General features: G+C 37.8%; 1 protein-coding gene across 1 annotated transcript in view; it reads right to left on the bottom strand.

Annotated features, from left to right (window-relative positions):
• The window catches only part of Klp3A (kinesin-like protein 3A), a 188,479-nt gene that overhangs the window by 51,346 nt on the left and 115,095 nt on the right, over positions 1-22,038 (bottom strand). The window contains exon 18 of the mRNA XM_090380432.1: positions 21,009-21,200. Within this exon, the coding sequence (XP_090236558.1) occupies positions 21,009-21,200 (192 nt within the window). The remainder of the gene's footprint in view (positions 1-21,008; positions 21,201-22,038) is intronic.

Raw genomic sequence — 22,038 nt, 5'->3', positions numbered from 1 at the left:
GATATTGATGAAGGTATATCAGGCTTAATGTCGAAGTTTGCAGATGACACGAAGGTTGGCAGGGTTGTTAATGACAGTCATGGCAGTGTGCTACTGCAACAGGATCTAGATAATTTGGGCAGATGGGCTAAGAAGTGGCAACTGAAGTTTAACCTTGACAAATGCAAAGTACTGCATATGGGTAGAAGTAACCCCAGAGAAACGTACCAACTGTGTGGTACTACACTTAAGGTGGTAGAAAATGAAAAAGACCTGGGAATAATTGTGCAGTCAGATATGAAGTTTTCTGAGCAATGCAGACAGGCTGCTAGGGCAGGTCATGGGGTTTTGTCAATGATATATAGGAATTTTGCTAGCAGGGAAAAGGAGGTGATTGTCCCTCTGTATAAGGCAATGGTCAGGCCACGCCTTGAGTACTGCGTACAGGTCTGGAGGCCTCATTTTAGGAAGGATGTAGATTTGCTTGAGCGTGTACAGAGAAGAGCAACACGATTGGTGAGGGGAATGAAGGGATCCTCTTACCAAGAGAGGCTTAAGTTCTGCAAATTGCAGTGGCTGGAGACTAGGCACCTGTGCGGTGATCTGATTGAGGTCTATAAGGCCTTGAATGGGTTGAGCACGCTGAATTCTGATGGGATCCTTCCACTTGTTCAGATTACGAACCTACGGGGACATAAGTTCAAATCAAGAAAGGATAGATGTAGAATAGATGTGCGGAAATTTGCCTTTAGCCAGCGGGTGGTTAATTGCTGGAACAAACTTCCATCTGTCGTTGTGGAAGTTGATAGGTTAAATAAATTTAAGGAGGAACTGGACAGGCATTTGGAGGGTATGGTGTGATTTTTTTTTGGCTGATGCTGCATAAGCTCCTACACTTGCTTTCTTGCATCAAGTGCCACTACTACTACTACTACTACTACTACTACTATTACCTGATAATTTTTATCTGTCCTATGCATTTTTCTTCATCGCCACAAGTATCATCAGTATCATCCTTGAATTGTATCTCTTAGTTGGTATAAAAAGCCTAGCAGCTTCTACTATAGCATAAAAATTAATATCACATAAGTATTTCATCCTGGTAAGACTACAAACTGGTTTCCCTAAAAGAAATGCCTCAACATGGAAACATGCATACTATAAGAAATATAAAAAATTTATGTTTCAAGGACTTGCAAAGTAAACCAGAGAACATAATTCCCAACAAATTCCACAAACCAAAGATGAAAAACTTCCTGGGCTTTAAAAGTATATTTGTGTAAGTATTTGCATAAATGTATTATGCACAATAAATTATAAATATACTGGTATTAATCCATGAAACTCTTTGTATAAGGTGATCTTAAAATTTTAGACAATTTTTTAATGCTTCAAAGATTGACTTACATGCCAGAATATACAGTAAGTGTTTCTTATAATGAGTAACGAATGAGGTATATCTCAGCAGGCTTATGGAATGTTATTATTTTCAATTAAATGCACAAATTTTTGCACTCTTTGAATGTACTGTCAGTGGACGATACAAGGAAGTCTCAGTGAACACAACGTGATTTTTACCAGTTCTTTCCAAAAGCTTTTAACTAAGAATATAATGCAGTGTAAAAACATGGACATTTGTAATTCTCACGTTTATGACACTTTGATATGCTTTATTTTTATAGCTCTTATTTCTTCTTCATCTTGTAATAAAAGCACAAATAAATAAGTTATGAATGCTTTGACTTTAATTTTTAAGAAATTCAGCTAAATTACACAGGTGTAGTATGATTTCAAATAATTTCTATCCATTTTTTTGATTTCTCACAGTGTAAGGCTACTGCAAAAAAAAAAAAAAAATGCATAACTTTTACAATATAACATAGAACTTCTCAAAAGAAGTACAATTTTACACCATCATTACAAAATGTATGGTTTATACTCTTTGGCACCCATCGTCTTGTTTGTTAAATCATTATTGGGTTGTTAAGTGCTGCACTCATGACGATTGATCTTTCTGGTGTTGACAAGTTAATGAAATACCAGTGTGTGAGGGTGCACATTATAAATAAGTAGAATTATAACTTTGCTTTTGGGAAGGGAAACACTATTTATTTGTGCTGTAGCAAATCACAAGAGATCAATGTCATTGTGAAAAGGGCTTTTATCTTTTCTATAGCTTAATGTATAAAAACATACGCAAATCCTGCTATTTGAAATAAGTAATATATAGTTTTTTTGATTTCACCTGAAATTTTATTCTTTCCATCAGAGAAGATTCTACATCAACAAGGCTTTTGTTCAAAGTTGTATTTGCAGAATGTTGCATTTGTTTCAGAAGGTAAAATGTCTGTAAAGAAATAAAGAGAGAAAAGCATCGTTAAAAAAACAAGTTAGTTAATGAACAACATTATATTAGCAAATAGCAACAATTCATGATTTATAACAAAAAAAAAAAAAAAAAAAAAGAGCAAAAACAATGACTTTTATGCACAAATCAAATTGAGACCACTGTTTCTGTGCTTCCACATGGCAACAAACATAATATCAAGTGCTTCAGCTATAACATACAGTATATGATAGTCTAAGTCATATGTATAATTCCATTGGTCTGATTTTAATGAAATTTGGGAAGGCTTGACAAATCTTTCCAAAAGGCCCAAATAAAAATTTCATGAAAATCCATCCAATGGGCATTAAGTTATTACATGCGGATGGACAAAGAAATAACAAATACTGGATTACTATTGGTCTAATTTTGTTAAATTTGGAATGACTCAAATCTTTTTATAAAGGCCAAATATAAAACTGCATGAAAATCCATCCACTATGATTGGAGTTATTACATGTGGCTGGGTATGGTGAAGATAACAGGTGCATTAAGCATATGTGCTAACTCATCTAACAAAGTGCTTGTTTCTTTTATATTAAAAATTGATAGAGAATGAATACTACTTATTACTTTTTTTTTTTTAAACACAAAACACTTTTCTGATTTCACAATCCACAAATTACTCATCTCTGGAAAATATAGCTATTCATTTAATTACTTTTTTTTTAAAGGATAAATTTTGATGTTTATGTTATTATTTGGATAAACTAAATGCAAATAGGCATAATATTTTAAGATTATATATCTATATAATGAGCACAATATGAGATACAGATGAAATGATGCCTTTCAAACTGCTATTGTAGTTTTTCTTTAAGAGTTGTCTATGGTGTGTCTACACCGATATTATACAGTTATTATTTGGGGAAAGTGCTCATACATTAATAATTGCATAAATATAGATAAAAGGTTCAACTTTAAAATTTGTTAATTTACAATTTCCAGCAAACTCTTCTGAAGTGAACACCTTGTTAAAAAAGAGAAAAGAGAGAGATTTCATTGCAATATAGTTTTATAAGCTTAACAGTACTATAAAGTAATAAAAAAAATAATAAATAGCAAATGGAGATTATATTAAAAACAACTGAATGATAACAGTGATATTATACAGTTGATTCTGGTTATTTGGGACACATTGGGACTAGTGCATTTTGGCCCGATTAAGCAGCTGCCCCAATTATCCAAAAGTTTCACATAAAAAAAATTTAAAAATACAATGGACCACCGCTTTACAATTGGTTCACTGTACAATCAAATCACGTTATGATGGAGTCACCATAGCAAAGTACTGTTCACTATACAATGTGTAGTAAGCACTGGTCATTGTGATCACGTTTGTAAATTGAATTTTAATTCTATTAAACAGCGATTCTAATTAGCGAAAATAGGAGGAATATTATCCAGGCTATAAAAGTAAAGATATATTAAGCACAAATTTACCCTTTATTAACTTATCAATTAAAAAATTAAATGATATGTGAAAATTGGAAGAATACAGGTGATAATCAGAATACAGGCATACCTCGGTTAACGTTACCTCTGAAAACGAAGCTTCAATATAACAAAGTCCGTAATTTCAAGCCCCATTTAACATAAAAAAATATTCCAATTTAAGGCCAATGCCCGACAATCATCCGATTGGTGACTGACGGCGACTTGTTACGTACTCCCGAGCTGCAGGTGTGTCTGTTATAACAGTTTTGCACATCATTCGCCTAATTTAGTTGTTGTTTACACTTTATAGGGTGTGTTTCAGTGTGGTGCATTGCAATGATCCGTATCTGTCAGTTTTCCCGGTATGCCAGATCGTGATTTTTAACCGTCCTCCATTTCCTTTACATGACTGACGTTGTTTCAGTGTGGTGCATTGCAATAATCGACGTAGGTTCTTTGATAGCATTACATAACGTAGATTTTGTAAATTTTAATAGAAATATTTTTGTTTTAGTTAATTAAAATGTCAGAATCAAAGAAAAGAAAAGCAATTTCTTTGGAAACTAAACGAAATATCGTACGACGTGTTGAAAGCGGCGAAAGAAAATCCAATGTGGCACATTCTTTAGGATTAGCGCAATCAACTTTAACAACCATACTAAGTCAATCAGAAAAAATAAAACAGTCTGCTCAGAATTGTACAGATGTTACAGCGGCAAAATTAACTTGCTTAAGGAATCCGATTTTAGAAAAAATGGAGAAAATGTTAAGTTTGTGAATGGATGATATGTCACAACGTCATATGCCTTTAAGTCAAATGGTGATTCAAGAAAAAGCATTATTTTTGTTTAATCACCTGAAATCTAAACAAACTGAAGAAATTACGGAAACCTTTGGGGCTTCTCGTGGTTGATTCGAGAAATTTAAAAAACTGGCCAGGATTCATAGTGTAAAATTAACAGGTGAAGCTGCAAGTGCAGATATTGAAGCTGCAAATAAGTTTCCAGAAAAACTAAAGGAAATAATTGAACGTGAAAATTTTCCACCAAATTTGGTGTTCAATGTTGACGAAAGCGGTTTGTTCTGGAAACGGCTACCAACATAAAAGCTTCATTTCTATTGAAGAAAAATCAGCTGCTGGGTTCAAAGTAGCCAAAGACCATTTAATGTTAATCTTTGGATCAAATGCCTCTGGCAATTATAAATTAAAATTGTTATTAGTTTACCATTTAGAAAATCTGAGGGCGTTAAAAGGTAACATAAAAATGAATTTACCTGTAATGTGGAAAGCAAATAGAAAAGTGTGGGTTACCAAAGAGTTATTTACTGATTGGTTTGTTAACCTGAAGTAAAACGGTATTATCAAAAAAACAACTTTGAAGAAAAAGCTGTTTTGTTGTTAGACAATGCTCCGGGACATCCTACTGATCTTAACACGTTGGACACATGCATTATTGTCAAAGTTGTGTTTCTTCCAGCAAACACAACTTCCCTGATTCAACCATTGGATCAGGGAGTAATAGTATCATTTAAATCTTATTATCTACATCGAACATTAAGCAATTTAACTGAACTAGAGGATAAAGAGGAAATGACAGTTAAAACATTGATAGTTCTTGGAAAGAAGTCACTAAGAAATGCTTAAATGGAGTTTGGCACAAAATATGGCCAGAAGTTGTACTAGAAGAAGAAAATAACATCCAAGAAATTAGAAATTAAGTTATCCAGATGGCTCAATCAATAGGTTTCAAAAATGTCGATGAAGAGGATGTTAGAAATTTATTGAATGCAGAAGATGATGGTTTTTCAGTGGAAGATTTAGAAAACCTTGTTAGCAACGAAGACAAAGATAATGAAGATGAAGTTAAAGAAGTTCCTGCCGAAAAAGTGTTAACAACCAAAGATTTAAAAAGGTGCTTAAATTACACTGAAAACGTTTTAAATTTTTTTAGCGAAAATGATCCTGATTTAGGAAGAAGTGTTATTGTTAAGCGATCAGTGTTAAACGCAATAACTCCACATATAGGCAATTGTTAAATGAAAGAGAAAAAAAGCATAAACAATCAACTTTAGACTCATATTTTAAAATGTGATTTCACTTTGTATGTAAGTTGACTGTTTATTTAATAAAACTTTTGTTTGTTCGAAAAAAAAAAAAAGCTTTTCATTTTCTTTACGTAGGAACATATCCCTATCCTGGCCATAGTATTTTTACCTCTGAAAACGAAGTTTCGCTTAACGAAGTAATTTTGTGGAACGCATCCTATTCGTTATTCAAGGTATGCCTGTAATTAATACATACTGTAATATGTACATACTAACTAGTTGACATTTCTGTTCACTGACATTTGTGGTTGGGGATCAAAATTTAAAACAGTAAAAAGATAAGCAATCAATAACAAAGAACACAGAACACGCAAATTGCAAGTAACATGATACGTGCAAGTGAGAATGGAGTAACATGTTAAGAAGCTTTAAAAATAGGAATGGAGCAAAGATTCTGAAAATTAATTTTTTTTATATGATTGGGAGAGTCCATGGAAGCGTAAACACATTTCACCATAATAACCCACAGAATTCCAGCTGTCGGTATTATCGCAAATTCAATAAGATCGAGTTTATTATAAGTTTATGATAGATTGCGCTAACAGAAAAGTCCAATAAACAGGTGACCCACTGCTAATTGTTTTTATTGTTTTAAGGTTGTGACCTGCAGAAATCTGACCGAGCCATGTGGTATGGTCAGAGACAATTGTAGGGTAATCTCCAGTGCTGCGGTCTCCTGCCCCGATTAAACAGCATGTTGTCCCAATCAAGCAAAGTAAACCCTGGCTATTTTCTCAATTGGATTCTGTTTTTTAAGATTTGCCCCAAATAAACAATTGCCCGATTAACCGGTGGCCCAAATAACTGGAATCCACTGTATTAAGTTGAATGGTGAGCTGAAAATTTACTAAAGTTTTGGAAGCATTTAATCAGGGAAGTGTTTGAGATTGCTTAAGTTCAAACTGCAATGGTCTCAATAATGAACAACAGACAACCCCACAAGTAAAAATCACAAATCCTCTACACATGCATGCCATGGCAAATCATGTGGGATTCATCACCTCATAGGAGTGGAGTAGTTTCACATGTGTCATCTACAGAGAAACAAGAATCATTCAAACACAACTTCTTTTAGATGAATCTTGCAATGATATGGAATTCTATTCAGATAAGGTCCAATGATCTCTCCTAAGAAAATGAAAACCTGTTCCTTGACCCTCTTAACTGTAATTTCCTTAAGTACAGTCCATCCATTAAAAATATTATAATCACTGTTCACTAGTGGCTCCTTTATATGAAGATATTTAATAGCAGATGAATCTTTGGTAATAACATGTAAAGAATACAGATTTCAGTGTACTGGCATTCCTACCAAGTTGTTGTAAGAAAAAGTAATCAAATGAAAGCATATCTTGTGAATTAAATCATTACCGGGTTGTTAGGTGATGAATGACCCATAAACTCCAATCTACATCCAAATACTTCTAAGTCTTCACATAATAAGGCATTCTGTGATTGGCATTCCCACTCCAGTTATATGCAGAACTGATAATCATGCTTAATGTGTCACTGCAATACTCTCCTACTCTCGGTTTTGCTGTTTTCCCTCTTTATATCAACACAACACTAGACTGACTCAGTGTTGTTCTGATGTTGCCCATCTAATGGATGCTCTTCTTGAATCCACATGCTTTCTGGTCAGAACCATGATCCCTTCTGTTGCATCTATCTACATATTCTACTTTTACTATTATGTCATATAGTGAAAGGAAGCCACAGACTTGCTGCAATGGGGAAAAAAAAAAAAGAACACAAATGATGTGCTTAATTAATTAGGTAACTATCTAGTTGACCTATAAATTTCTTCAAAACTCTCAGTCTCAACTACCTTCTCAGGTAGTTGAGACTGAGAGTTTGAAGACAGGCTAAAAGAAAACTAAACTTTCTATAATATCATCTAAACCACTTCTCCCGTAATTTGAATTTGTGGCCCCCCAGTTCTGGAATTCTTCATTATGGTGAAAATTTCTACATTCATTTTAATAACTCCTCTCATAGCCTTAACACACACACACACACACACACACACACACACACACACACACACACACACACACACACACACACACACACACACACACACACACACACACACACACACACACACACACACAGTTCCCCTCTAAGGTGCCTAGTTGCCAAGTTCTGTAGCCCAAATGATCAAAGTCTTTCCTCATATAGTCGCCCTTTAAAATCAACACACAAGTTGCGTTGTTGGACCCGTTCAAGAGGATCAATGCCTTTTTTCAGACAAGAGTTCCACACACAAACACAGTATTCCAAATGAGGACTTACAATTGCTTCATATAATGAGATTGTGACCTTCTTATCTCCACAGGATATTGTTTCATGAATCACCAATAGGACAGCATGAACTTTCCTGACTGCCTGTTTACATTGCTTGGAAAACTTCATATCTGTCATTTCATAACTTCCAGATCCCTTTCTTCCTCTACTGTTCTTAATTCAACCTCACAAGTGTATAAATTATTTCGGGGTTGCAATTCCCCAAGTGTAAGACCTTGCATTTTGCTACATTAAAACTTAGCTACCACACTTTTCTGATCATTCTTGAAGCCCGTTCAAGCCATCCTAAAGAAGCACTGATCATTACTGACTCCCCAATCTTTACACCATTGCAAATTTTGACATTACACCTTTTATTCCTTCTTCCTCAATGTCGTTCATGAAAATCAAAAACAATAGTGGTTCAAGAACAGACACTGGAGGGACACCACTTCTGACGTTTCCCAACCATCTGCAGGGCAGAAGGTTGCAACTTCCCTATCTCTACAGGATATTGTTTCATAAATCATCAATAGAACACTATGGGCTTTGCTGGCTGCCTCTTTAAACTAATCTGAAGAACATTCAATAATCACAATCCCCTGTCTTCTGCTCTGCAGCCACCCTGAAATCCAATTTAGAATCTTTCCAGTAATGCCAGCATTTTACAGCTTATACAGTAAGCTCTCATGAGTTACTAAGTGAAAATAGCTTACCAGATTAGTTAAACACGATTTCCCCTAACAAAACCATATAGAAGGAATTTGTTTTGTAGGAATACAAGGTAGAGGGAATTTGTTTTGTAGAGACGGGATACACTTAAACAAAGGTAGTAGTAGTAGTAGCATGTGATGCAAGAAAGCAAATGTATGAGCTTATGCAGCATCAGCCAAAAAAAAAAAAAAAAAAAAAAAAAAAAACACACACACCATTCCATTCCCTCCAAATGCCTCTCCAGTTCCTCCTTAAATTTATTCAATGTATCAACTTCCACAACGACAGATGGAAGTTTGTTCCAGCAATTAACCACCCACTGGCTAAAGGCAAATTTCCACACATCTATTCTACATCTGTCCTTTCTTAATTTGAATTTATGCCCCCTTAGGTTCGTAATCTGAACAAGTGGAAGGATCCCATCAGAATTCAGCGTGCTCAACCCATTCAAGGCCTTATATACCTCAATCAGATCACCGCGCAGGTGCCTAGTCTCCAGCCACTGCAATTTGCAGAACTTAAGCCTCTCTTGGTAAGAGGATCCCTTCATTCCCCTCACCAATCTTGTTGCCCTTCTCTGTATACGCTCAAGTAAATCTACATCCTTCCTAAAATGAGGCCTCCAGACCTGTATGCAGTACTCAAGGCGTGGCCTGACCATTGCCTTATACAGAGGGATAATCACCTCCTTTTCCCTGCTAGCAAAATTCCTATATATCATTGACAAAACCCCATGACCTGCCCTGGCAGCCTGTCTCCATTGCTCAGAGAACTTCATATCTGCTTGCACAATTACTCCCAGGTCTTTTTCATTTTCTACCACCTTAAGTGTAGTACCACACAGTTGGTACGTTTCTCTGGGGTTACTTCTACCCATATGCAGTACTTTGCATTTGTCAAGGTTAAACTCCAGTTGCCACTTCTTAGCCCATCTGCCCAAATTATCTAGATCCTGTTGCAGTAGCACACTGCCATTACTGTCATTAACAACCCTGCCAACCTTTGTATCACTGCAAACTTCGACATTAAGCCTGATATACCTTCATCAATATCATTGATAAATACACAAAACAACAGTGAACCTAACATTGAACCCTGTGGGACTCCACTAATAACATTAGTCCAAGAAGAGCAGCACCCATTGATTACCACCCTCTGTATTCTCCCACTTAACCATCCTTTTATCCATTGTAGCAACTTACCCTTAATACCATTCTGCTCCAATTTGTACAATAGTCTTCCATGCGCAACAGAGTCAAAAGCTTTCCTGAAATCCAAATATATGATATCAAAATTATTTTTTGCATCCAGTTCCTTTGTAACCACATCATAATATCCTATCAAATTTGGCAGACAAGACTTTCCCTTAACAAACCCATGCTGTGTCTGAATTATTGCTGCAGTCTTGTCTAGATGATCCTGCAATGCATCTTTAACCAGCGACTCCATTATTTTACCCGCAACAGAAGTTAAACTAACTGGTCTGTAATTACTCATCATCCTTCGATCCCCCCTTTGTGAATTGGGGATACATTTGCACATTTCCAGTCCGTGGGAACCTCCCCTGAGTCCAAGGATGCTCTCATAATTATGGTAAGGGTTTGCTTAGTTGCTTTGCCGCCTCCTTTAATATAACTGGATAGATCCCATCCACCCCAGGTGCTTTTTTTACATTTAACTTCAACAATTTCTCTTCCACTTTGCTCTCAGTTATTACAAAATCATTAAGTATCTTGCTACAATTTGATAACCTTCTGCCATTTTCAAACCTTAATAATTCCTCATGTGTGAATGTAGACGCAAAATACTCATTCAGTTTGTTTGCTATCTGAGCAGGATCATCAATAGTCGAACCATCGATGTCAAGTGGACCAATCAGATTCATCCCCTTCCTTTTAGAGTTTAGATAAGTAAAGAAATCCTTGCTGGTTTTCTTAGCATCTTTTGCCAAGGATTTCTCGTAATCTGCCTTTGCCTGCCGAACCTCCTTTGTGACCTGATTACAGATTAACTTATTTCTGCCATAGGCTTCTGAGTCGCTTGATAATTTATATGCATCCCATGCATTTTTCTTCTCTGTTACGAGTCTCATTAGTTCATTTGACAACCATTTAGGCCTAAACCTTGAACAATATTTCTTAATAGGTATGAAACTTTTAGTAGCTTCCACGATTAATTCCTTGAATGCTTCCCACTTAGAATTTACTGTTGGTAACATCGTCAGTTGATACTGTACAGAATTCCAAAACTGCCGGAGACCACTGTACTCGCCTTTACGGAAGCAAAAACCCTTTCCTTTACCCCTGATGGTAATTAAATCTTTAAGTAAATCCCACGTCAGTACACTGTGATCACTGCCACCTAGTGGTTCTTTTATCTGCAAATTCCTAATACATGAATGATCACTGCTGATAACCAGATCAAGAGTATTACTTTCTCTGGTTGCCTCTCGAACATGCTGCTGCAGAAAACAATCATAAATCACAAAAGTCTGACTAGTGTGTGAGTGCCCAACCCACAAGTTCCAGTCAATATCTGGGAAGTTAAAATCCCCCATTATAAGACATTCCGATTTACTAGCCCACTCTATTTCTCTGTACAATTGTTCATTGTACTCATTCGAGTCATTAGGCCTATAACACACTCCTACTCTAATTTTTGCTTTCGCAGTGCTTATGTCACACCAAACTGACTCAACAGTGCACTGTTCATCTATATCAACTGGATGCACTTTTGATTTTATGTTTTTCTTTATTAACAGCATAACACCTCCTCTCTTCCTATCCTGTCTATCCTTTCTGTACACATTGTACTCCCCAAATTCAAGTTCGGCATTCCTTATATCTGTGTGACACCACGTCTCTGATATCCCAACAATATCCGCCTTTGATGTCTTGACCAACACTTCAAATTCATCAAATTTATTGACTATACTTCTAGCATTAGTATACATGCACCTATTCCTATTCCCAGCCACTCTAACACATTCCATATACCCACCTGTTTCACGATGACTGCCATCCTCCCTGAAACCCCCAACACCCCTTGCTCCAGGTTGCTACTTATTCTAATAGAAATTGTGCAAGAATCACCTTCATCTCTGCCTACGGCTACTGTTAAACTATTAGTCCTTGTATCCCACCAAGTTATCAGTTTTCCGACCCACCTAACACTGCCTCGATAGCATCACCCTTTCTATTTAAGTGTATCCCATCCCTGTAGAAGCAGTCTCTCCTGTTAACAAGTATAGTCCAGGCTGAAAAAAATTCTATCCCTTGAGCCTTGCACAATCTTTCCAGGGCCGAATTGATCGACAGGGCTCTCATCATATACTCCCTCCTATCGTGTCTGGGCAGAATTGCAGACACTTTCAAATTCAACCCTAATTCACGGCTTTTTTTCATCAGTGACCTGTACTTGTTAAGTAATTCTGCCGGTCTCCTACTCTTAATATCATTAGTGCCAACGTGTACAACTATATCACCTTTTGTGCCCCTAAAAGATGATATCTGCTCTACAACGTCATCAACCTTTGCCCCTGGCAGACATACCTGGTCCTGTTCCACCTATCCTTTCTACAGAGGATGTTTCCCGTTTCCCTGACAACAGAGTCACCAACAACTACTAGTTCCTTTGGGACCAGCGCAATCTGCCTTGGGGGTTGCCGCTGTGTTGCGTGATGACCAAGTGCAAGCTCTGGCGTTGATGTGGGCAGCTGAGAGCCTGATGGGCCCCTCAATTTAGATCTTTCGAGGGCATCCACCCTGTCCTTCAAACTCTCATATAGGCTCATAACAACGCTGATTTGTCACCTGATTTCCTTACACTCCTTACATCGCACACACACAAAGACATCCCCAGTTCCAGATAGTTCGGCAAACATTTCACACGCTGCACATTTTTTTAGGCTGTGATGCGTTGGAGAATCGGCCCCCTCAAGTGGTGCAAAAGTTTTTGCCAGTATTATGAGGATACCTTAAAGGTTCAGGGAAACTGCTAGTTGGGGGGGGGGGATGTGGGTAATACTGACACACGTTTATCTGATAATATTGGTCAAAGTAACTCTTGCACATACCTCAAGAGTTCTTATCTGTTACCCCAACTGGACATATTATCTAGATGTTCTGGGGGCAGAAACGTTTCAAGTGAGCAGGCAGCTAATGCCAGAGAAGAGAGCCTAAAAAACTTCAAGGGTTGTGTTAGGGTAGTTAAATATACAAGAACAGTAAGTCTTAATTGCTTATATAGTAATGTTAGAAGTGTCGTCAATAAAATGAGCAAATTTGAACTGCTGGTTAAAACAAGTAACGCGGACATAATAAGGCTTACGGAGACATGGTGCCACCCGGAAATTGGGGATGATAAATTTCAGTATGGCTGGTATAATGTATTTAGGAAGGATTTTTTATTTATTATTTATTTTTTTGATAGTTGTTGGTGCATCAGCTTCTGTGCCCATAATGCACCTCCCAAGGTTTTTGCAGTACTTTGATCCAAGCCCAAGTCGGGATTCGAACCTGCGACCTTGAGGTTGCCAGGCAGGCACTTTACCCACCCGGCTAGCCCGGTCGGATTTAGGAAGGACAGGGTAGACAGAAAGGGTGGTGGGGTAATGCTTCTTATCAGAAGCAGCCTGAGTGCGACGATAGCTTTCCCAGATTCAGATGTTTCACATGCTAGTATAGAATCGGTATGGTGTGAGATAGTTGAAAACAAAGGTATAATGCGAATAGCAGTAAACTACAGACCAGGTGATTGTGAAGATTATGACGAAAGCCTCTACATGCAAATGGAATGGGCAAGTAAGCATCAATGTCTTATTATGGGTGATTTCAATTTGCCTCTAATTGATTTTTTTTTTTTTTTTTTTTTTTTTATGTGAACCCCAAACATGAGAGGTATTAGAACCTATAGTACTTAGTACCGTGCTTGGGTTGGAGGTTGAGAAGACGAAACAAGATATTTGTTGACATTGGACTCGAACTTCTGTAGATTTGTAATTTTCAGGAAATACGTATGAAGGAAGGTTGTTCCAGAAAACGGCAGTTGAATGAATAAATGAGGATGATGAAAAGTTGGTTCTGTGGGTTTGAAGTTGGACAGTAAATGGATGTTGGCTGGTGGCGGCACGTGTTCGGACTGTTTTGAAAGAGAGAGCGGGAATTATAGAAGCCAATTCAGAAGAACAGTGCCGATGGAAGTATCTGTAGAAGAGGCATGCAGCAAAAACAGTACATCTATGAGAAAGCGAGTGGAGAGACTCTGTTAGAGATGAATCATTAATTAAACTAACTGCCCTCTTCTGAATGGAATCAAGAAGCCTGAGAGAGGTTTTGGGGGCACCACCCCAGATGTGGGAACAATATTCCATGGCAGGGCGGATTAGTGATTTATACAGAGTGAGCAGCTGTTTAGAAGAAAAGTAATGCCGAGAGCGAAAGAGAAAACCAAGTTTTTTAGATGCAGAGGAAGCAATATTTGTAATGTGCTTGTGCCAAGAGAGATTAGAAGTCAGGGTAATCCCCAAAAGAGATATATCATTTTGCCTAGAAATCGGAGTGTCACTAAAAATAAGCATAGGAGCAGAAGAATCCTTTTTGCGAGATATAAGACAAGACTGAGTTTTAGAAGGGTTGAAATCAACTAAGTTGTCTTTGCCCCACTGGAGAATTACCTGAAGATCGGCATTTAAGGAATTGGTAGCAGATTTTCAAGGAGTTGAAGCTGATTGAGCAGGACAAGGTTTCTCAAAATGGAAAGTGGAATGCAATGTGCTATCATCGGCAAAACTATGGATAGGATTTCCAGTCAATGGAAGAAGGTCATTAATATACAAGAGGAAAAGAGTGGGAGAAAGAACTGAACCTTGGGGGACACCGGCATTAGTGGAGAAGTTAGAAGACAGAGAGCCATCTACCATCACCTTCAGTGAGCGATCAGAGAGAAAATTGGATAACCAATTACTAAAAACAGTTGGCAAACCATAAGATGGAAGCTTGTTTAGAAGACCTTCATGCCAAACACGATCAAAAGCCTTTGATATGTCAAGAGCAACTGCTTGTGTTTCACCGAACCTTTCCATTGAATTAGTCCATAAATGGGTAACATAAGCCAGAATATCACCAGTGGATCGACACTGACGGAATCCATACTGGCGATCGTTGATCAGACGGAAGGATTCTAGGTAGTTTAAGAGTTGGCGGTTAATTGATTTCTCCATTACTTTAGAAAGAGTAGAAGTAATGGGACGATAATTGGATGAAAGGGATTTGTCACCCTTTTTAGGAGCTGGCTGGATATGAGCAAATTTCCAAGCAGAAGGAAAAACACCTTTGGAATAAGAAAGGTGAAAAAAGGTGGCAAAGAATAGGAGTAAGTTCAGGAGCACAGGTTTTGAGAACAAGTGGAGAAATACCATCAGGACCTGGAGCCTTCTTAGCATCAAAATCCTTCTGATATCCTTTTGGCGGAAGACCACAGGAGGCATTGAATGGAGTGTGTTGGGAATGGTGGGAGGTGTTTTACCTTGGGGGACACCGGCATTACCAAGATCATTAATACATGAGCTGGAAGAAAAATGGGATGCTAGCAGGTCAGCTTTATCCTTGGCTGAAGTGACAACAGAACAATCTGGTTTGGACAGAGGTGGGAGCAGAGATGGGCAAAAGTTGCGGCCAATAGCTTTGGCAAGAGACCAGAATGCTCGGCTACCATTAGGGCAAGAAGCAAGTTTTCTACTCTTAGCCTGTTCAAACTCTAGTTTGGACTGATTAATAACTGCTTTACAATTGTTGCGAGCTTTGGTGTAGGCAGAAAATGAAACTGAAGAATTAGAAACAAGCCAATTACGATATGCAACATTCTTCTCTTGGACAGCCTTAGCACATTTATTGGAAAACCAAGGTTTAGATAAAGGACGAGATTTTAAAGTGGAGTGTGGGATAAAGGATTCCATTCCTGCAAGACTAATTTCACTGACACGATCTGAGCAAACGTTGACATCAGAAGGTTTGAAACAGTAATCCGACCAAGGAAAAGAAGAAAAGAAGAATTGCAGGTCATCCCATTTTGCATTCTTGTAATGCCAAACAACGCAAGGTTGGGAATAGCCATGAGATAAAGGTTCCACTGGAGAAGAGACAATCACCAAGTTGTGATATGAAGTGCCTAAAGGACCTCTCACTTCGACCGTGTACTTAGAAGGGTTGTTTGTCAGAAAAAGATCAAGCGTATTGGCTGTATGATTAGGATTGTCTGGTATTCTTGTAGGTAAATGAACAATCTGTGCTAGATCATTAAAAAAAAAAAAAGTAAAGTGCAGCCATTATCAACCCACTGCAGGATGGAAGCCTCCTCAACAATTCATGCAGAGGAAAATGGACCATAATCTGCCACGCTGGTCCAGTGCGGGTTGGCAGAGCGACCGTATTCAGCAGTCAGGGGCTTGAACCCTGGTCTACTCAAAGAGTGTATGCTACTGCACTCCCCGCTCCTGCCCACTCGGCTACGGAGGCCATCTGTCATTAGTGATTGCAAAAGCCTCAGCATCTCGACCTGCTGGGTTGGCGTGACTAGCAAACGGAAGCCAGCTGGAGTTGTGAACATTAAAATCACCAAGGAAAATTACCTTACTGTTAGGAAAGTTGGACTGGAGAAAGTCAAGTTGCAAAGAGAGGAAGTCAAAGAGCTCCAAGTGATTAGTGGAGTTGGGAGAACGGCAGAGATGACAGATGAATTTGACACAATGAGATAGAGGGATTTTAAGCCAGAGAAGATCAAAGAGAGGAGATTCCAAATTGTCAAGTCTCTGACAGGGAATATCAGAACGGACATATGCACAAGTACCACCTTTGAGGCGAAAGGAATCATACAGCAAATAATTTGGGCATCTGAGATGAGCAGTAGTTGAATCAACCAATAACTGAGATTCTGTCAGAAAAAGTACATGGGGTTTGGCAGACTGCAAGTGGAAATGGACATCATTGAGATTAGAATTCAGACCACATATATTTGTGAAATGAATTAGGAAGTGCTTAGGAGGTTTAGATCTTTTCGCAGATAAGCTTGCTCTATTAGTTTGACAATTCATGGTATATTCAATAGTAAGACAAAGTGGGTGGGACATGCTGTATGAAGTAATGAAATTTTTGGATATGGCGTAGACGTGGTAAGAATATACCGAGATCTTTGACATAATGTGGCCTCGACAATGCTCCCTGCATACACACTACTCGGACTCCCTCCAGTCACTATCTGGCAGAGTAGAGGTAGCAAGATTATACACTAGCTGATCCGGAAGCCTCCTAGAGAGTTACCAATAGGTTCGGTCCGGTGTACTAACTAGCAGCCGGTCTGCGAACACCGTTTTAGAACTGTACCCTCGAAATGTAAGGAATATTGGATCTCCCCACGATGTTCATCATAACCTCAAAAGTCATCAATCATACTGCATGATGGAAGAGATAGGGAAGGGTTGACCGGAACTTAGCTCTAGAGACTAAATATGGGTTCCACCACTTCAAGCCTCCAGTAAGCAAAGTGGTGGTATTTCACCGGTTGATGAGAATCATCTACCACCTAGTACTGCATGGTGGTAGATTTAAAAGCATACCACATTTGAACTGTGGTATGCTTTTAAAACATTAATCACAGATGTCTTGAATGCAAATTTACCATTAAAAAAATACTCCACAAGGAGAGTTCCAAGTTGGATGAATAGTGAAGTTGCCACATTACTTGAGCAGAAAAAGGTGGCATGGAAAGGTTACAGAGCAATAAAAAGTACTGAAGCTTATAACAGCTTCTGGATGATCTGTAATAGAGCCACAGAAAAGGTTCGACGGGCAAAGGCAGTTTATGAGAAATCACTAGCAAACAGAGCAAAGAGGGGGGATAAGGAATTCTTAACATCTGGTTTGTCCTGCTCTTCACAAGAAGAGCAGGACAAACCAGATCGGACTTTTACGTAAGGGAAAGGGGATAGTATTAAATACAACAGCTGCCATTGCAGATGAACTCAACAGTTATTTTGCATCGATATTTACAAATGAAAAACCTTTTGTGGCAATGGGAAATTGTGGGAGCGAAGTTGAAAAATATGTAATTAATGATATTGAAATTTCGCAAGATTATTTAATGAAAAAACTTTTGAGCCTACAGGCCAGTAAGGCTCCTGGAGTTGATGGAATATACCCTATAATCTTAAGGGAGGCGGCGAGTGAGTGCACTGACTAGACTCTGGGGAGATTCCCTTGGATTGGAAAAGTGCCAATGTATCTCCCATACAATAAGGGTGGCTCTAAGAGTGAAGTGGGAAATTATCGACCTGTCGTCAGTCTAACTTCAGTGGTAGGGAAAATCATGGAGGCAATGATCAAGGGTGGAATTCAGGATCATTTGGATCGAATTGAAATTCTCAAGGATACTCAGCATGGTTTTATAAAGGGAAAATCATGTTTAACAAATCTGGTTCGCTATTTTGAAAGGGTCACTCACGAGTTGGATTTAGGGAATAATTTCGACATTATTTATTTAGATTTCAACAAAGCTTTTGACTCAGTCCCACATGAACAGTTGCTTTATAAGCTGGAACAGATTGGAATCACTGGGAAAATCCTTAGATGGATAGCAGGATGGCTTCAGGGCAGAAGGCAGAGGGTTGTGATAAATGGCTATTCCTCAGATTGGGTTGATGTAAGAAGTGGGGTTCCCCAAGGATCAGTATTAGGACCACTGTTGTTTTTAATTTTCATAAACCACATCGATGAAGGGATAGAGGGAGTATGTCTAAATTTGCAGATGATGTTAAAATTGGTAGAGTAGTTAATGATCACTGTCAAGCTGAGCTTCTTCAGAGAGACATAGATAGACTTCAGGAATGGTCAGAAAAATGGCAGCTATGCTTTAATCCAACAAAGTGTAAGGTATTACACCGGGGAAACAGTAATCCCAAAATAACTTATTCACTTGGTGGAGTTCAGCTAAACCCAATACTGGAGGAAAGGGACTTGGGTGTTACGATACAGTCAGACATGAAATTCTCTGAGCATTGTAAACAGGTTGCAAAGAAGGCCCACGGTGTCCTATCGATGATCTATCGAACTTTTGCAAGTAGAGATAGGGATGTGATAATCCCATTATATAAGGCTTTTGTTAGACCACACTTGGAATACTGTGTTCAAGTATGGAGACCACACCTAAAGAAAGACATCGAGCTTCTTGAAAGGGTGCAAAGACGGGTAACTCGCCTGGTGAGATCGGCAAAAGGGCATCCTTATGAAGAAAGACTTCGAATACGTGGGTTGCAGAGTTTGGAAACTAGACACCTTAGAGGAGATTTGATTGAGGTGTTTAAGGCTCTGAGAGGCATCAGTAAAATGAATGAGGACGAAATTTTCAAGATTATAAATGATGCTAGAACTAGGGGACATAAATTCAAGTTAAGGGGGGGGGGAAATGTTTAGATTGGACTGCAGGAAGTTTTATTTTAGCCAGCGAGTTATAAATTACTGGAATAAGTTGCCTACAAGGGTGGTAGAGGCTGACAGTTTGGCAAAATTCAAAGGTCATCTGGATAGTACTTTGGGCGAGGGAAGCGCATAGGATGATAGGTTTAATTTCCTTTTCTTTTATTAATTATTATTATTTATTTATTATTTATTTTTTTTATCATTGTTTTATTCGGATTTTTTTTTTTTTTATCATTGTTTTATTCGGATTTTTTTTTTTTTTTGGGCTGGTGCAGCATAAGTCAGGCTTTCTTGCATCATGTGGCCATTACTAATAATAATACTAATACTAATATCATGTCCTTTTTAAACTTTGCAGAATTGCACTCTGAATTATTGCCTCTAAGATTTTCCCTACCACTGAAGACAGACTAACTGGTCTTCACTCTTAGAACCACCTTTATGTATTGACAATACATTACCACTTATCCAATCGGAAGATGCCCTCATAATTAATCTCAGTGTTTTAGTACACTCTCTGGCCACCTCCTTCAAAATTATTGAGTATATGCACCAACTCCAGCAGCTTTACTTGCCTTTAGGCTCCTAAAGTTTTTCTAATTCTTGAATGTCAAAACAAGGCATGCCTATGACCATTCCTGCAGAAACCACAATTTTTGCTTTTGCTTCAGTGTCGGTGATGACGTAGACTTCCAAACAGAGCTTTGTTGCCTGCTCTCTGGGTCAAAACGATGAAGGCATTTCTCACCTTGTGCAGAACCTCAACATTTTCAGTAACCATTCGTTGCAATTCCTGACCAACCTCTATGTGGACTTGCTGTTGCTCTGGTGTGAATAGTCTTAGAACCCAATGTGAACAAGCACGTGTGTAAATGGTCATGGAGAATACTGTGTGTGCTTTCTACTGATATTCCGAACATCTCTGCCGGTTGTCTTACTATTATACGATGATTTTCTCTCATGATAACAAAAGCAGTGTTTATGGTTTCTGTGGTGACAGCAGCGGTTAAAGCTCCAGGAGTGTATATTTTTGTGATTCAATCACATCCATCTTTAAACATTCTAAACCACCTGATTGCAGTGTTATATGGAAGTGTAGATTCCAAAAACAAAATGAGAGCAGCATACTGTTCCTCACATGTTATGTCCATTGTTATCTAGGTGAAACTGAAAGGGAATAAACTTGACCAACTGCCAAGATCACACTGTGCACATGAGTCAACTGCTCAGTTGCTATGCGATGAAGCTTGGTTTGGTCTTAAATTCTGCAGCTCTGAAATAGCAAGCAGTACAGTTATTCATGAAAAATTATGATCATTTTCTATTGAACAGCCCTAGTACTTATAAAATGCACTGTGACACTTGATACCCAATCACATAAAAGATAATCCTCAGGCAAAAGTTACATGCATCAAAAAAAAAAAAAAAAAAAAAAAAAAAAAAACACTTGCTGGAAACACATAAAATATGATAAGTCTGCACATGAGATTATTAAAATAAGTTATAAGTATTATGAATTGTGAAAAGTCCCTATTTAAAATAAAATAAAATAGCTTCTTAGAATCGCATAAATAAAATAGCTTCTTAAAATCCTAATATGCAAAATTTGTTCAATCACACTTTAACCCTACCTTGTCTTCATGTTCTCTTGTTAGAATTGATATATTTTCTTCATGCTGAACTTTAATATTATCTATCTTTGTTTGCAATGATTTTGTCTTTTCAAAGGCAGCTTGGCATTGACTTTTACATTCTTCTAAAGCTTCATTTTTTTCTTTATTATTTATCATTTGCTGAAAGGTTTCTAACCTTGCTGCAGCAGTCTAAAAATAAACATATTATGACAAAAGCGATATAAAATCTATATACAGAAAGTAATATCTTTTATAGAGAATACCATAGAATGTTGAAAATCCTAATGTCAATAATTCGAAACATCAATAATCCGAATGAGCAAGCATTTATTTATTTTTTATGCTGGTGTCATAAAATAATTACAGTAAGTGCCGATCAGAGGAACATTACCATAGGATATAAAGCACAAACTTACATTTTTATTACCTTACCAATTAACAAAATTAAATTATATGTGAAAATCGGAAGAATATTGTTCACAGGTTAGCAAAATAAAAATAAATTTATGCTTATGTACATAGCTTAATTAATATACATACAGTACTAACTAAATGTTACACTTTGTAATCTGTTATTCAACACATTTTGTAATCTGATTTCACACACTTTGCAATCTGTTAAGGTTTACCAATGATTTTATTCCGAATGTCAAGAAGTATCGTGAACGAGAAGGCAAAACGAGGAAGGTCTTGCTTATCCTAGACAACATGCCATCACATTAAACAAAATAGACTACAGGCTTGAGGTCGTTTCTTCTCAAACGTTACCGCATTCCTCAACCAATGGACCAGGGAGTCATCGAAAAGTTGAAGAAAATCTACAAATAACAAGTCTTCGTCATTTACTTTTAGCAGAAAGCAACGAGGAAAGCACAATAGCTTTTTCGAAAAAGCTCAGTCTCAAGGACAGCTGCTACATGTTAGTTGACACGTGGGAATCACTCACTGAGCAAAATTGAAAAATGCTTGGGAAAAACTGTGGCAGAAGAAACCATAGGAGATGAGCAGAATTGAACTGAAGGAGATG

Source organism: Mastigoproctus giganteus, chromosome 8 (genome assembly GCF_048544385.1).
Source record: "Mastigoproctus giganteus isolate SK-2022 chromosome 8, ASM4854438v1, whole genome shotgun sequence".
NCBI lineage: Eukaryota > Metazoa > Arthropoda > Arachnida > Uropygi > Thelyphonidae > Mastigoproctus > Mastigoproctus giganteus.
The sequence above is the reverse complement of the archived record's forward strand: the minus strand, read 5'-3'. Positions and strand labels throughout refer to the sequence as shown.